General features: G+C 40.7%; 1 protein-coding gene across 1 annotated transcript in view; it reads left to right on the top strand.

Annotated features, from left to right (window-relative positions):
• LOC126251733 (adenylate cyclase type 9) overlaps positions 1 to 15,680 on the top strand; it is a 177,943-nt gene that overhangs the window by 34,749 nt on the left and 127,514 nt on the right. The window contains exon 4 of the mRNA XM_049952339.1: positions 13,914 to 14,123. Within this exon, the coding sequence (XP_049808296.1) occupies positions 13,914 to 14,123 (210 nt within the window). The remainder of the gene's footprint in view (positions 1 to 13,913; positions 14,124 to 15,680) is intronic.

Genomic DNA, 15,680 nt, shown 5'->3' with positions numbered 1-15,680 from the left:
TCCCACCCTCCCTCTCCCCTCTCTGTCCTTCCTTCCCACCCTCCCTCTCCCCTCTCTGTCCTTCCTTCCCACCCTCCCTCTCCCCTCTCTGTCCTTCCTTCCCACCCTCCCTCTCCCCTCTCCGTCCTTCCTTCCCACCCTCCCTCTCCCCTGTCCGTCCTTCCTTCCCACCCTCCCTCTCCCCTGTCCGTCCTTCCTTCCCACCCTCCCTCTCCCCTGTCCGTCCTTCCTTCCCACCCTCCCTCTCCCCTGTCCGTCCTTCCTTCCCACCCTCCCTCTCCCCTGTCCGTCCTTCCTTCCCACCCTCCCTCTCCCCTGTCCGTCCTTCCTTCCCACCCTCCCTCTCCCCTGTCCGTCCTTCCTTCCCACCCTCCCTCTCCCCTCTCCGTCCGTCCTTCCCACCCTCCCTCTCCCCTCTCCGTCCGTCCTTCCCACCCTCCCTCTCTCCCCCTCCCTCTCCCCCAATCCCCCCTCCCTCTCCCCCTCTCCCCCTCCACCTCTCTCCCTCCCCTCTCCCTCTCCCCCTCCCCCCTCTCCCCTCCCCCCTCTCCCCCTTCCCCCCTCTCCCTCCCCCCTCTCCCTCCCCCCTCTCCCACTCCCCCCCTCTCCCACTCCCCCCTCTCCCTCTCCCCCTCCCCCCTCTCCCCCTCCCCCCTCTCCCTCTCCCCCTCCCCCCTCTCCCCCTCTCCCTCTCCCTCTCCCCCCTCTCCCCCTCCCCCCTCTCCCTCTCCCCCTCTCCCTCTCCCCCTCCCCCCTCTCCCCCTTCCCCCTCTCCCTCTCCCCCTCCCCCTCTCCCCCTTCCCCCTCTCCCTCTCCCCCTCCCCCCTCTCCCCCTTCCCCCTCTCCCTCTCCCCCCTCTCCCTCTCCCCCTCCCCCCTCTCCCTCTCCCCCTCCCCCCTCTCCCCCTCCCCCCTCTCCCCCTCCCCCTCTCCCTCTCCCCCTCCCCCCTCTCCCTCTCCCCCTCCCCCTCTCCCTCTCCCCCCTCTCCCCCCTCCCCCCTCCCTCTCTCCCTCCCTCTCACCCTCTCTCCCTCCCTCTCTCCCTCTCTCTCCTTCCCCCCTCTGTCCTTCCCTCCCTCTCTCTCCTTCCCCCCTCTGTCCTTCCCTCCCTCTCTCTCCTTCCCCCCTCTGTCCTTCCCTCCCCCTCTGTCCTTCCCTCCCCCTCTGTCCTTCCCTCCCTCTGTCCTTCCCTCCCTCTGTCCTTCCCTCCCTCTGTCCTTCCCTCCCTCTGTCCTTCCCTCCCTCTGTCCTTCCCTCCCTCTGTCCTTCCCTCCCTCTCTCTTCTTCCCCCCTCTCCCCCTCCCTCCCTCTCCTTCCCCCCTCTCCCCCTCCCTCCCTCTCCTTCCCCCCTCTCCCCCTCCCTCCCTCTCTCTCCTTCCCCCCTCCCTCCCTCCCTCCCTCTCTCTCCTTCCCCCTCCCTCTCCTTCCCCCCTCCCTCCCTCCCTCTCCCACTCCGTCCATCGCTCTCTTTCCCCTTCCCTCCCCCTCCCTCTCCCCCTCGGTCCATCAGTCCCTTTATTTTTCTTATCAATGTGTCTGTCTCTTCCACTTTCTCTCATCCCCTCCCACTTTCTGTCATGCTACTAGGCATATCACCCCCTCTTTCTTACATATTCCCACTCTTCCACATCCCACTATCCTGTATACCGCTATTCTCTCGTATCCTTGCTTGTAACTTTGTGTGAGTGTTTGGAGAGATTGGGAGAGAGCACAGCAAATGTAATGGGTATGAAGCAAAAGACAAAGGTAACATCATTAGTAGTTAAGATTGGTAGAATAAATGACTTCTTTTTGAAAAGAACTGTTTCATATAGATTCAGTATATCTGCTCCTATATAAATAAAAACAAATTTTGGACTGTTGCAGACCAATGATGGTGCTAAAAATAGTAGAGTAAAAGTCATCTGGTTTCTAATTAAAATACTGCATTGGCAGTTCTGTCACTGAAGGAGACCTTCCATTGAAATGATTATGAACAGAAGCTGCATAGAGGGCAACCAAGGAAGTTAACCGTTGAAGTAAGTGGTTGCGTGTTTGAGAATTATTTTACAATGTAATTGGTTGTATACAACATATCAGTCATGTATGTTGTGTTTTATACTCTTCATTTGATGCTACAGTCATTTGATGATGGCTTCACTGCAGACATTTTGGTTTCTTAGTGAAGTGCATACAAGATTTGGAGAGGTGTTCTTTGTATTTTCTTCAGCTCCATTTTATATTTTTCTTCTTTTATCCATATAAATTGATATTTTCTTTGTTTACGTTAGTACCTTTGTGATTTACTGTAGGAATGAGTAAAAGCAGGAAATGTTACAACACTATAAATTTCTAGAATAAGCATTATGTATTCTCTACTGTTTAGAGTCAAGACTCCTCACAGTAGTACAATTATACATGCTTACTAGTTCTGCAGATGATAAAGGAATAGGAAAATGTATCATGAGATAAGAGAAATTATTTAGGATGTTAAAGAGAGAGAAAAATTTTATTTTGAAACACAGTTTAATCACTACTAACACTTGATCATAAATCTTAAATGAATACTATATATTGAGAAGATGACATTGAGTGCCTGGCAGGTTTCAGATAGATTTTATAATTATAAAACAAGTATTTAGAAACCAAATTTTTAAACTGCAGAACATTTCCATAAGTAGTTATGGACTCTGACCAGAATTTATCAGTTATGAAACATAGACTCAGGCTGAAGAAACTGCAGAAAGTTAGGAAAATAGGAGATGGTCCTAAGATAAGTTGAAAGAATCAAATTTTGTTGAGTGTTTCAGAGGGAGCATTGAGCAGCTGAGCAAAATACATGAAGATATTCAATAGATGATGAATGGGTGACTTTCAGAGAGGTATTAAGGAAGCGGAAGAGGAATGAGGCCCATAGAGGCCATTGGGTGAAACACGAGATAACAAGCTTACTTCATGAAAGGGAAAAATAATACCAGTTGAAGCAGCCAAATGGGAATACAGACATCCATCAAATGGGATTGACAGATTGCACTTCTGCAAAGGAGGATTGGTAGAGGAGAAATGCAAAATTACAGAAACATCTATGACTATGGGATAAGATAAAGCCGTGTATAAGAAAATTTAACAGACCTTTGGACAAAAGAGAAGCAGCTGGATGAACTTCAGGAACCAGATGGTAAGCTAGGTACTAAGTAAAAAAGTGAAGGCTAAAAAGTAGAATATATTGAAGTGCTATGTAAAAAAAAGTGAATTAAATGTTATGGGAAAGGAAGATAAAGTGGATTTTATGATACTGTGAGAAAGCTTCATCAAAACACCGGAAGATATAAGTTGGAACAAGACACGGTGGAGGAGAACTTTGACAAAACTGTTCCATTTAGTATTTGTATGTATTGGGTGTTCAAACAGTCTCTCGCAGTGCCGTATGATTGTTAGCCACGCGTGCCGTGTACAGCAGTGAATACACCGAAATGAAACTCAGTGAAATACAAGTTATTAATTTATTGAATATTCATTTTTACTTACAAATTTTCACATTAAATGTTGAAAGTGACTCCCCTGTTGAATACGCAGTTCAATTCATCTAATCATGTTTCCAAACACAAGCTGTAAAATTTCTTCTGTAACAGAAGCTGTGAAAGTGGATATTGCAGCTTAAATTCATCGATTGATTTTGGACAATTTTTATAGACAGCTGCTTTCACTGCACCCCAGAAGAAAAAGTCAGGTGCTGTCATTTCAGGCGATTGTGGAGGCCAAATTCCCTGTGAAATTATGCGATCACCAAAAACATCAGCTACCAGTGACATTGAAACATGAGCTGTATGTGTGGTTGCACCGTCTTGTTGAAAATCACCATTCAGTATTTCACTTAACACAAGTTCTCCTATGAATGGGTACAGAATATCACTGCAGTATCGTTGTGCATTTATTGTTTCGGTGAAAAATTTAGGGACCCACGATCCGACGTCTATAAATTGCAGTCCAAACTCCTATTTTTGCAGAATGAAGTGGTTCCTCATGAATACACAGTGGATTTGCAGTACTCCACTTACGAAAATTTTGCAAGTTCATGTACCCGGGTAAATGAAACCATGCCTCATCAGTGAAAAACGTTTCATTAAGAATATCCCTTCCATTTTATTGAATGAAATTTTTGAACCATTGACAATAATGCAGTCTCTTGCCGTGATAAGTATTTTTCAGTTCTTGCATGACTGACGCTTTGTATGGGGAAGATCTAATTTTTTCCTTACAGCTGTGTCTGCTGTTCTGACACTAACATCGATTTCCTGGGCAAGTTTTCTTACTGACTTGTTCGGACTCATGGACATTTTATCGTAAATATCGAGTAGTTTGTCCTCAGACAAAATGCGAGGATGACTACTTCTCGGTGCATCTGTCACTGAACCCGTACTTCAAAATTTGTTAATCAAATCTGACACAGTATCTCGATGTGGGAGTTTTGCCTCCGGGAAATCTGAATTAAATGTTTGACGAACTGAAACTGTGTATTTACCGCCGGCTTTGAACACTTTTTCGACTAAAAAAACACGTTCTTCAATGGTTAGCATTTTAACAGTGACAAAAACTAAACTTAAACATTCACGTCAACACACGACGACACACACTAACGATACTACTGATGCTGGCTGAGATAAACGAAACAATGGAATGTTGGGAGAGTCCACTTGAAGAGAAGTAACCCAGGCAGGCGAACATTCATGTGGCACGTGCGGATAACAATCATAAGGCACTGTGGAGAGACATTTTGAAAATCCCGTATAAGACAGGAGTAATATCTCAACTTCGAGAAAAATATAATAATCCTTACATCAAAGAAGGCAGGAGCTGGTGGGTGTATTACCAAACCATGAGTTTAGTAAGTCATGGTTGCAAAATAACAACACAGATTATTTACATAAAAATGGAAGGGCTGTTAGAAGCTGACGTGGGGAATATCTGTTTGATTGTTATGCAGTCGTAAAATTACTTGCACAGGATACACTTGTGTGGAGATCTGCATCAAACCTGAAGGTGACAACAACTACTGCTACAATCCTGAACACACCAGATCTCTCTCTCTTCAATTTGTCAGTTGTCATTTTACAATTCAGAAATGATAATACAGTTTGTTCATTTTTTGCAGTTTTGTTTTAAGAAAATATATTTTGAATTAGATTTTGTCAAGAAAATTTCACACATTAACTTGGAAGAAGAAAGACTGCAAAACTCGTGGGGAGATTATTAGAAGAAAAGGAAGACAATCATTTGAAAGATGATTGATCTTGTAGCTGATGGCTGTGATATAAATGTGGTAAGACACTAAGAAACTGAATGGGAAACTGATAAACAGGCATTTTAAGTCTTCATGTTGCTGGATTTATTGTTAGTTAATACACAAGTACTGAATCGCAGTTGTAGTCAAACTTGTCTGTTACGTCTCATGTTGTTTGGGTTTTTCCATTGTTCTCGCTATTCCTCAGATTCCTGAAGCATGCCTCAATTTCAAAATGTGTATGTGTTTGTTGTCATTGACAGTAGATTAACGTGTTCCCTGAGACTTGTATTTTAATTTCGGTCTAGACTGATCAGCCAGAATATTATGCCGACCTTTCTGTTATGTGAATGAACTACAGTAGTTGGTAAAGGTTTATTAAAAATCACAAAAATAACACAGTCTGTCCACTAATTGCTGTAACCATCAGTAGCCTTTGAAATTGGTAGATGATGGAAAACCACTGGTAGATGGCTAGCTTTCGGTAAAGTCATCCTCATCTAGTAGATGCTCATTTTAACTGAAGACTGCAATATCTCAAAAACTACACACTGAATCAAAAAATATTATAATTCCAATTTGTTTGTCTCGGATGGGGACATCCACAATGGTACCGCACCCGACCCACCACCCCATCCTGTCCATGGTTGGCAGGGAGAGGGAGAGGGAGTGGGGTGGGGACTTTGATATCTTCCATGAGAACCCTCATTTTTTATTGCAGATTATGATTCTGTGGCAAAATGTACATGTATTTTGTCTGAAACACTTTCTTCGTTTCACACAGATCGCACTATAATTGGAGGAACAGAAATGGATACACAATCTTAATTTATGACAAGCTACTTAATGGCCCTTGAACATCCAATGGCACGTGGGGCACCAGTTCCAAACTGCGAGGTTAGGACAGGCTGGTATTTCATAATTTGTAAATGGAAACCGTATTTGCAACTTTTTATTTCTCTGACATATCGAACAGGGGACTACTCAATGCGCCACCATGGCCATGTAGCAAACTACAATGTATCTCAACAGACAGTACACTGTGACCGGAGCCCACATGTTGTGCAGACACAGAATAGGCAGCAGCTCTAATGGTACAACTGCTGGATGGTATCCTGGACTTGAGACATTATAGGTCATTTTGGCATGATGATTGCCCAGTATGTTACACAATTGAAGCTAGGGAGGTATTACACTGTGTTTACTCTGGTCGGTGGATCAGCAGAGGTGGCCCTGTTAATTGGCTTGCTAGGTCACTGGATTTCTTGCTGCAGGGATATTTAAAAGGTTAGGTGTACCAGCAGGTGCCAACGGACCGTGAACACATGGTCGATCGGATCAGAAATGCCTGTGCTGACATTCCCACACATATGCTTCTGTCCTGTACACAGTCATTTGAAAATCAGATCTCTAAGTGTATTGAAGTTGGCGGTACTACTTTTGAACACTTAATCTAATTGGAAAAGTAGAGTACCAATTGCCTCAAGCCACAGCTACAGTTGTGCATCGAGTAGTCACCTGTTCGATACGTAGGAGGGATACAATATTGCGAATGGGATTTCCAATTTGAAGTTATGAAATTCTATCCTGTTCTACTTTCACAGTATGGAGGTGGGGTCCAACATGCCATTGGGTATTCAAGGGAAATTGAGTAGCATGCCGTAAATTAGGATTGTGTACTCATTTCTGTTCCTCTGATTTCAGTGACATCTGTGACGAAAGGAAGTTGCTTCAGACAAAACATATGTAGACTTTTGTCATAGAATTGTAAACTCTGTATATAAAAGACAATGTCCTGACCGACCGACCGACTGACTCATAGACCCAAACCACTGATGGTAGAAACTTGAAGTTTGGAGAAGGTGAGGGTCTTATACCGTGCGTGCTGTTTAAGAAATGGTTTTATGAAATTCCAATCCCTAAGAGGGTCTTTTTTTTTAATGTCACTATTAAAGCAATTTTGAAGCTATACCTAGGAAAACTGATATTTAGTTCCTTGGTCAGAAATAAAGAAATACATGTTTCAGTATTTTCAAAAATTTAATCCTATTGTGATGAAAGAGTGGTTGAAAGCTTTTTTTAAACTGTATCATTGTTAAAGAACTACTAAAGTATTTTTAAAGCTACATCTATGAACATTGGTATTTGACTTCTCAGTTACAATTTAAAAAATGTGTGTGCCATTGTGTTTGGAAATTGAACCCCTATGGGAGTGCAATAGGGTATAAGATTTTTTATGAAAGTATTTTTTATGAAAGTATTTTATTATGAAAGTATTTTATTATGAAAGTATTTTATTATGAAAGCATTTTATTATGAAAGCATTTTTAAAACCAAAACTATGAAACTTTAAACTTGACTTCTCACTTAGAAATAAAAAAAAAATTGTATTTCACTGTTTTTTGGAAATTCAACCTCTCAGGGGGTAAAATAAGCTCAGACTGATTTATTGACTCTTCATCGCCCAGGCCAAACCACTAAGGATAGAAATATGAAATTTGGAGAGGGCGTGGGTCTTATACTGTAGGCATTGTTTAATAAGGGATTGTAAAATTCTACTCCTAAGGTTGTGAAATGTGGAATGAAAGGCTTTTTGAAAGTGTGTCACTATTAAGGGAATTTTAAAGCTAGATCTACAAACCACAGTATTTGGTTTATCAGTCAGCAAATAAAAATATGTTTTTCATTGTTTTTGAAAACTGAACCACTAAGGTGATAAAATGTGGGGTGAGAGTTTTTTTTTTTAATAAATAATTGTTAAAGAACTACTAAATGATTTTGAAGGCTACATCTATGACAGTTGATCTTTGACTTCTCAGTTACAAATTTAAAAAAATACGTGTATCAGTGTTTCTGGAAATTCAGTCCTCTGACGGAGTGCAACAAGGGATGAAAATTTTTAAGAAAATATTTCATGACATAAAAAGATTTCAGTGTTAATTTATGAAAATTGATATTTCACTCCTCGGTTAGTTATAAAGAAATATGAAAGTTGCTGTGAAAATATCTACACAAGAATGCAAAAGGCATGATTAACAATAATTTTGGACTCCAGCTACCAGAATTGCTTTTTGGTCAGAAGTACTTTTGGAAAAGACCATGATTACATGGCCTTAATTAGTGTGAAAAGCTTAGAAGGTGTTGCAATTTGTGAACAACACAAAAATTTGATTAAATTAAAACAAAAAAATCTCTGCGGACCATACAGTCTACACAAGTGAAGCAGTGGCCGCTAAACTAATCTGCAATAAAAAACAGGAGTTCTCATTGAATGTTTCAAAGTTGCTCCATCACCATTCACACATGAGGTAAGATGTGGGGTCAAGTGTGGTATCATTGGATGTCCCCCTCACAGACAAACAATTTGGAATTATAACTTTTTTTTATCCAAATTGTAGTTTTCAAGATATTTCAATGTTTTAGTGCTGTTGAAAGGTACTGCAATACTGAGGGAGACAAGTATTTTGGGGCATGCAGCTCTTTGCTCAATATTGCGAATGATGCATCAAAGCAACCAATGTTCATAAGAGTCTTATTAACCCAGTGACTTCCATCAATTATTAAGCTGCAGAGAATGCTATCTTAGTAGACCATGGAACAGTAAAAATCACAGGAGATCAAATGAATGACAATAGCTGGTGAAGCATATAAGTGGTCATGCAGAGTTACTCCCATCTTCCAACAGAAGGACTGTTTGGCACATGGAATGCAGACTGGTAATGATGACATTGTGCTGCAGAGTGTTCACTTTGACTTATCTTGTGGAGTGTCTGCTTTGACTTATCTTGTCGAGTGTCTGCTTTGACTTATCTTGTCGAGTGTCTGCTTTGACTTATCTTGTCGAGTGTCTGCTTTGACTTATCTTGTCGAGTGTCTGCTTTGACTTATCTTGTCGAGTGTCTGCTTTGACTTATCTTGTCGAGTGTCTGCTTTGACTTATCTTGGCGAGTGTCTGCTTTGACTTATCTTGGCGAGTGTCTGCTTTGACTTATCTTGTCGAGTGTCTGCTTTGACTTCTCTGAGGATTAGTTGTTACAAGAGGGAGCTGTGGCGTGTGCCATTAGTGCTGCTGAACTTTTACATCTCTTTACTGTCAATTCCTTTCCCACATAATATAGTGTTATACAAAAGGACAATGGGCCAAGTTCCAGTCATGCTACATTGGTTTGAGGATCTTTATGTGAATTTCATGTGATACTCTTCCTTCGTAATTTATCAGTTATCAACAGATTGCCCACATGTGGTAATTTAGTGTTGAGTCAGTACTCATATAGCTTTCACCTACAAGCTTAACAATAATGTGAATGTGAACTGTGTGGACAACTAGTGGCCTTTAACTGTGACCAAATACCAAGGATTTGTAGTAACTATGCCACAAGCAGAATGACTGTATTTGTTTTTTACAGTTGGAAAAAATCAGTCATTTGGCTTGATAAAAATTTGAGCCTGAGTGCAGCAGCTTCCATGTTCAGAGTTCTTAATTAAGAGTGATACCAAGCTCCACCATGAAGCCGTAGTGTTCTGTTCTGTACGACCAGTGGTGTGCTTTAACTGTGTGTACATGTGCAGTTCATCAAATGATATGATTTTTAGGCACATACACGTATAGTTACACATCAAGTGATTGCCCCCCCCCCCCCCCCCCCACACACACACACACACTCTAAAGTGACAACACAACTTATCAAGGGCAAATTACTCAGTCTTTCTTTTTATGGAATTATTATTTGAAGGTATAATGCCACAATATGAAACACGTAGAGAGTGGTATGAAACAACAAACTAACTCTTATATTAACATATGTATCAGGATCATTTTGCATTGCAATTTCGCTGAGAATAATGCTGATTTAATGTCATGGGTTCACATAGAGATATATTATTGTGTGGCATATTTATCACTGATCATTTTGGAGTAAGTTAATTTCTTTGAGTTTAAGTAGCTGAGACAAAAGATAGCTGTTATGCAGCAACCACAAGAATTTATGAAAACTGAAGTTGAATAATGTAAGTAAAATGCAAGTTATTTCCACAGCTGTGTGTCACTTAATATTGGCAATATTCAGATAAAACTTTGTGACCATGCAAATGGCTGACAGCAATCAACCACAGGCTCACACTGAATTCACATTCTGATACTCTGAAAAAATAAGTCAGAAGCTTCCTAACGTGTAGTGATGGTAAAGGAACACAAATATTTAATCAAAATGCAACATAAATACACTTACAATGTCTCTCACATCCATCCTCATCCAAGATCAAGACCGGAGTAAGTAAGTACATAAAATCATTCAACAGTTTCACAGTTATTAATATTTTTAACACAGAACAAAGAATAGAATACCCAGTAAATCAATTTCGTTTTAAATAAAATTATGTTGAATGATAAGTATTTTTGCTGTACATTTTTACATACATCTCTGAAGAATCATAATAGTCTTATTTCAGTGTACTGTTCATAATTCCATATGAATAAATATTGTTCTCCCTAGGGCAACCAATACTGTCACCACTTAACCATCAATATATTTATTTATTTATTTATCTATTCATCCATAACCACTGAGTAACACATCATTGGACAAGTCAGATACATTACAGAAATACACTGATCGGCCAGAACATTATGACCACTGACCTACTATCAATATAAACTGGTCCAGACAATTGCAGCCTCTGGCGAGGAATGACTGCTAGTCAGTCATGAGCATGGTGCACGTTGTACCAATGATCGTGCTGTTTGTGTGTAGAATGGGGAAGGCGCTCGCTCTATCTGTGTCTGACTGAGGACAGATTTTGATGGCCCGGAGGCTCAGCACAAGCATTTTGGAAACTGCACAACTTGTGGGGTGTTTGAGGAGTGCTGTGGTGAGTGTCTTCAACAAGTGATGAAACCAAAGTGTACCCATGTACAGACATTGTGGGGTTGGGTGACCACCCCTTATTACAGATGTCGGACGTCATAGGCTGGGCAGACAAGACAGGTGGCGGACTGTGGCAGAACTAACATCAGACGTCGGTGCTGGGCAGAGTACAAGTGTGTCTGAACACACAGTGCACCAAACCTTCCTAACGATGGACCTCTGCAACCAATGACCCATACATCTGCCAATATTAACACCATGTCATCAGCAACTATGACTGAAATGGGGGCATGACCATTGGCACTGGATGTTGGCGCAGTGGCAGAGTGTTGCATGGTCCGTTGAATCCCGATACCTTCAACATGCTGATGGAAGGGCATGAAACCATCATCTTCCAGATACAGCTCCTTGACACGTGCACTGCAGGACAGAGATAAGTTGACGGTGGCTCCATTATGCTCTGGGGAACATTCACATGGGCATCCATGGATACAGTGGAGTTCGTACAAGGCACTATCATGGCCAAGGAGTATTGTACGCTGGCTGCAGACCACATACAGCCCTTCATGATGATCATGTTTCCGAACGATAATGGCATTTTTCAACAAGATAATGCACAAGGTCAGGATTGTGATGGTGTGGGTGAGAAACACTGTGGCGAGTTCCAATTGATGTGCCGGTCCCCAACCTGCCAGATCTGAACCCAGTCTGGGATGTGATTGAATTTGGCATCAGAGTTCATTTCCCATTACCCTGGAACTTACGGGAATTAGGTGACTTGTGTGCATAGATGTGGTGCCAGCACCCTCCAGCAACCTATCAAAACCTTACTGTTTCCATGCCATGATGTGTCGCTGCAGTTATCCGTGCCAAAGGTGGACATACTGGGTATTACGTAGGTGGTCACAATGTTCTGGCTGATCAGTGTATATTTTCTCCTGTCATCAGTTAAATTTAATACATAATGTGTTAACCAAAGATTTTGTTCATGTCTTGTTTTTCATCTGCTACCTTCACTAATCCCTCTCTCAAAGCTTTGCAATCATTTTCTGTTGTATTCCTTTCCCTCTTCTAGTGAGTTACTGTCTATTGCTCCCTTTGGACCTTCCAACAATCCGGTGGTTTTAGTTTATCCAGGTCCCATCTCCTTAATTTCCTCCATTTTGCAATTTCTTCAGCTTTAGTGTGCATTTCGCAACTAATGATTTGTGGCCAGAGTCCGTATCCAGCTGTGAAAATATAGTACAGTTTAAAAGCTAGTTTCTGATATGTCTTACTTTATATTATTCCTATTATTTCAGAAAAAATGCTCAGTCAAAATCATGATTTCTGACATTATACAAGAAAGAGAATTGTTTTGAACCCCTAGTATGGAACCTTAAGAATACATTAAGCTACAGTGTACCAATCAGATGCAGGGTCATATCCAGTTATGTAAAATTGTAAAGCAATTGTCTGCCTGTTTCCATATTGATAAGTGAGATGTACTGTATGTCTTCCCCTGATTCTAGCATTCTTTCATTTATTTGGCAGTATACCTTAGTCTAAAATAAAAAAAAAATTGTGAAATCACAATTTTTTACCAATGTCTTCTATTGTTTTAAGTAAGAGGGAGCAAATTCCCTTACTACCTCATGAACTTATTGTGAAAACAAACTACAATTCTGTTACAAAGCTCTGGTCACTGAAATAAATAACCTCTCTAGTATGCATTTACTTAAAGTGAACAAAACTGCATTTTTAAAGTACAAGGGTAATCCCAAAAGTTAGGTCTCCTATTTTTTTATAAGTACATAGACCTGTTTATTTCTGCAATGGTTTACATCAGTTTACAGCTTGAACATTTAGCTATTTTTCGACATAATCACCATTTCTGTCGATGCACTTTTGTAGATGCTGTGGCAGTTTTTGTATGCCCATGTCATACTAGCTAGCCGCCATGCTGTTCAGAAAGTTATGAACCTCTTCTTTCACCTCATTGTCGGAGCTGAATCACTTTTTGGCCAAATGTTCTTTTAATTTAGGGAACAGGTGATAGTCACTGGGGGCCAAGTCAGGACTATAGGGTGGGTGGGTGATTACGTTCCACTGAAACTGTTGCAGGAGAACAACGGCTTGCCAAGCGACGTGTGGGTGAGCGTTGTCATGGAGAATGTGTACGCCCTTGCTCAACATTCCTCTTCTCCGGTTCTGAATTGCCTGTTTGAGTTTTTTCAGAGTCTCACAGTACCGATCAGCGTTAATTGTGGTCCCAGCGATTCAACTCCGACGATGAGGTGGAAGAACAGGATCATAACTTTCTGAATAGCATGGCGGCGAGCTGGTATGACATGGGCATACAAAAATTGCCACATCGTTTACAAAAATGCATCGACAGAAATGGTGATTATGTCGAAAAATAGCTAAATGTTCAAGCTGTAAACTGATGTAAACCTTTGTAGAAATAAATAGGTCTATGTACTTATAAAAAAAATAGGAGACCTTACTTTTGAGATTACCCTCGTAATTTAACTAAGATTTGTTTAAGCCATAGCTTACTTTATTAAAGATTATATGTTGATAAAGATGGTACAGTACCATTTTTGGCTATATAAAAAATGTGTTGTGAATAAAATTGATTTTCCTCCTGTGCTTGTAAGAGTTACAGTTTAATAACATCCATCTAAAATAAAAACTAGAATTGTTTCCGTGGAAGTGAGTCATTGAAACCAAATGATATTTTCTGTGAATGTAATTGCTTTTAAGATGGCATGTGACATCCAGCAGATTTATGTCTTTGTATAATTTCAGATGTGAACATGAGAGTAGGTGTTCATACAGGAACTGTGTTGTGTGGTATAGTTGGAACCCGTCGATTCAAATTTGATGTTTGGTCAAATGATGTGACATTTGCCAATCAAATGGAATCAACAGGGAAACCTGGTCGAGTACATATTTCAGAAGTTACTGCAAGATTTCTGAATAATGAATATGTGTTAGAGGAAGGTGACACTGTCCAAGGTGAGATAATTTGTTTAATAATGTTAACTCAAGCAATAAGATTGATAAGTGAATTATAAAATTAATATTTATGTTGTATTTTTGAAAAATTTTCTGAAGACAACTAACTAAAATTTGAGTCATTAACACAACACTGTGACTAAGAAAGACTTTCAAAAGTTTGAAATATGGGATAGTTGGCAGTCAGTGTAAAAATAAAGCAAGAAGAAATTATTTTTGCAAGACGTAGAATACTTAAGTATGTAAGTATATATTAATAAGGTTAGTGCAATTTACGCTTGATAACAAAAGTCACCACCACTAATTGTATCTCAGTTTTATAGATAATGTATGATATAAAGATGTTGCACAGTATGTGGAAATGTGTAATGCATAATTTTACACTATAATAATGATTGTAACTTTTATATATCTGATCACCAAGTTGTTCATGACACTTTGATTGGCCTATGTTTGAAAATGTATCAAATGATCTCTCCATTCACAAAAGAGAGAGAGAGAAAGTAGCCCTCCCACCCCCACCCCCCCCCTCCCCCCTTCCCCCTTCCCCCTTCCCCCTTCCCCCTGCCCCCCAAATTCAGTCGATGAGGTGGGGCTGCAGAAGAGAAGGCGATCCATATTGATGTCTATATGACTACTCTGCAATTCACATTTATTGCCTGGCAGAGTGTTCATCAAACCCCTTTCAGACTATTTCTTTATCATTCTCCTCCTGAACAGTGCACTGGAAAAATAAACACTTAAATCTTTCTGTGCAAGCTCAGATTTCTCATATATTTTTATGATGAACATTTCTCCCTGTGTAAGTGGCCATGAAACAAAATGTCTTTGAATTCGAAGGAGAAAGTTGACGATTGAAATTTTGTGAAGAGATCTCACTGAAATGAAGAAGACCTCTGTTTTAATGATTGGCACTCCAATTTTTCTGTCATATATGTGACACTCTCTCCCCTATTTCACAATAATACAAAACAAGCTGCCCTTCTTTGGACTTTATTGATGTCCTCCATCAATCCTACCTGGTAAGAATCCCATACTGCACAGCAGTACTCAAGAAGTAGACAGTGTAGTGTAGGCAGTCTCTCTAGTAGATCTGTAAATGTTCTAGTAGTAAAATGCAGTGGGCACTAGGGAGATTTCAAAACGGATCTCCCACCTTGAAGTCCAACACCACCATCATCCAACTGTGACACTGTGAGTCTTGCAATTCACCTGATGTTGCACATGTTGACCTTGGACCATTCATTGTGTATGTTTTGCTTCTTATTTTTCGAATTTCAGTACATCTTCTTCCTGTTTTCATGCTTGATTTGTGTTCTGTATTCGGCGAGCTATTCGCTGGGCCATTTTACCACTAAATCTGAGGGGGTGTGAGGAATTTCCCGTGTAAGGTATTCATGTTGGCATCTGTGCTTGGTTCAAAGCCTGGAATATTTATTTTGTCCTCTTTGGTGAAGAAATTTTGAGAAACTGTATTTAGTAACTCTGCTTTAGTGGCAGTGTCATTGGTAGCATTACCATTACTGTTGCCATCGCCCAATGACAGTATAGATTGTA

This window comes from Schistocerca nitens, chromosome 4 (assembly GCF_023898315.1).
Source record: "Schistocerca nitens isolate TAMUIC-IGC-003100 chromosome 4, iqSchNite1.1, whole genome shotgun sequence".
Lineage (NCBI taxonomy): Eukaryota > Metazoa > Arthropoda > Insecta > Orthoptera > Acrididae > Schistocerca > Schistocerca nitens.
The sequence above is the reverse complement of the archived record's forward strand: the minus strand, read 5'-3'. Positions and strand labels throughout refer to the sequence as shown.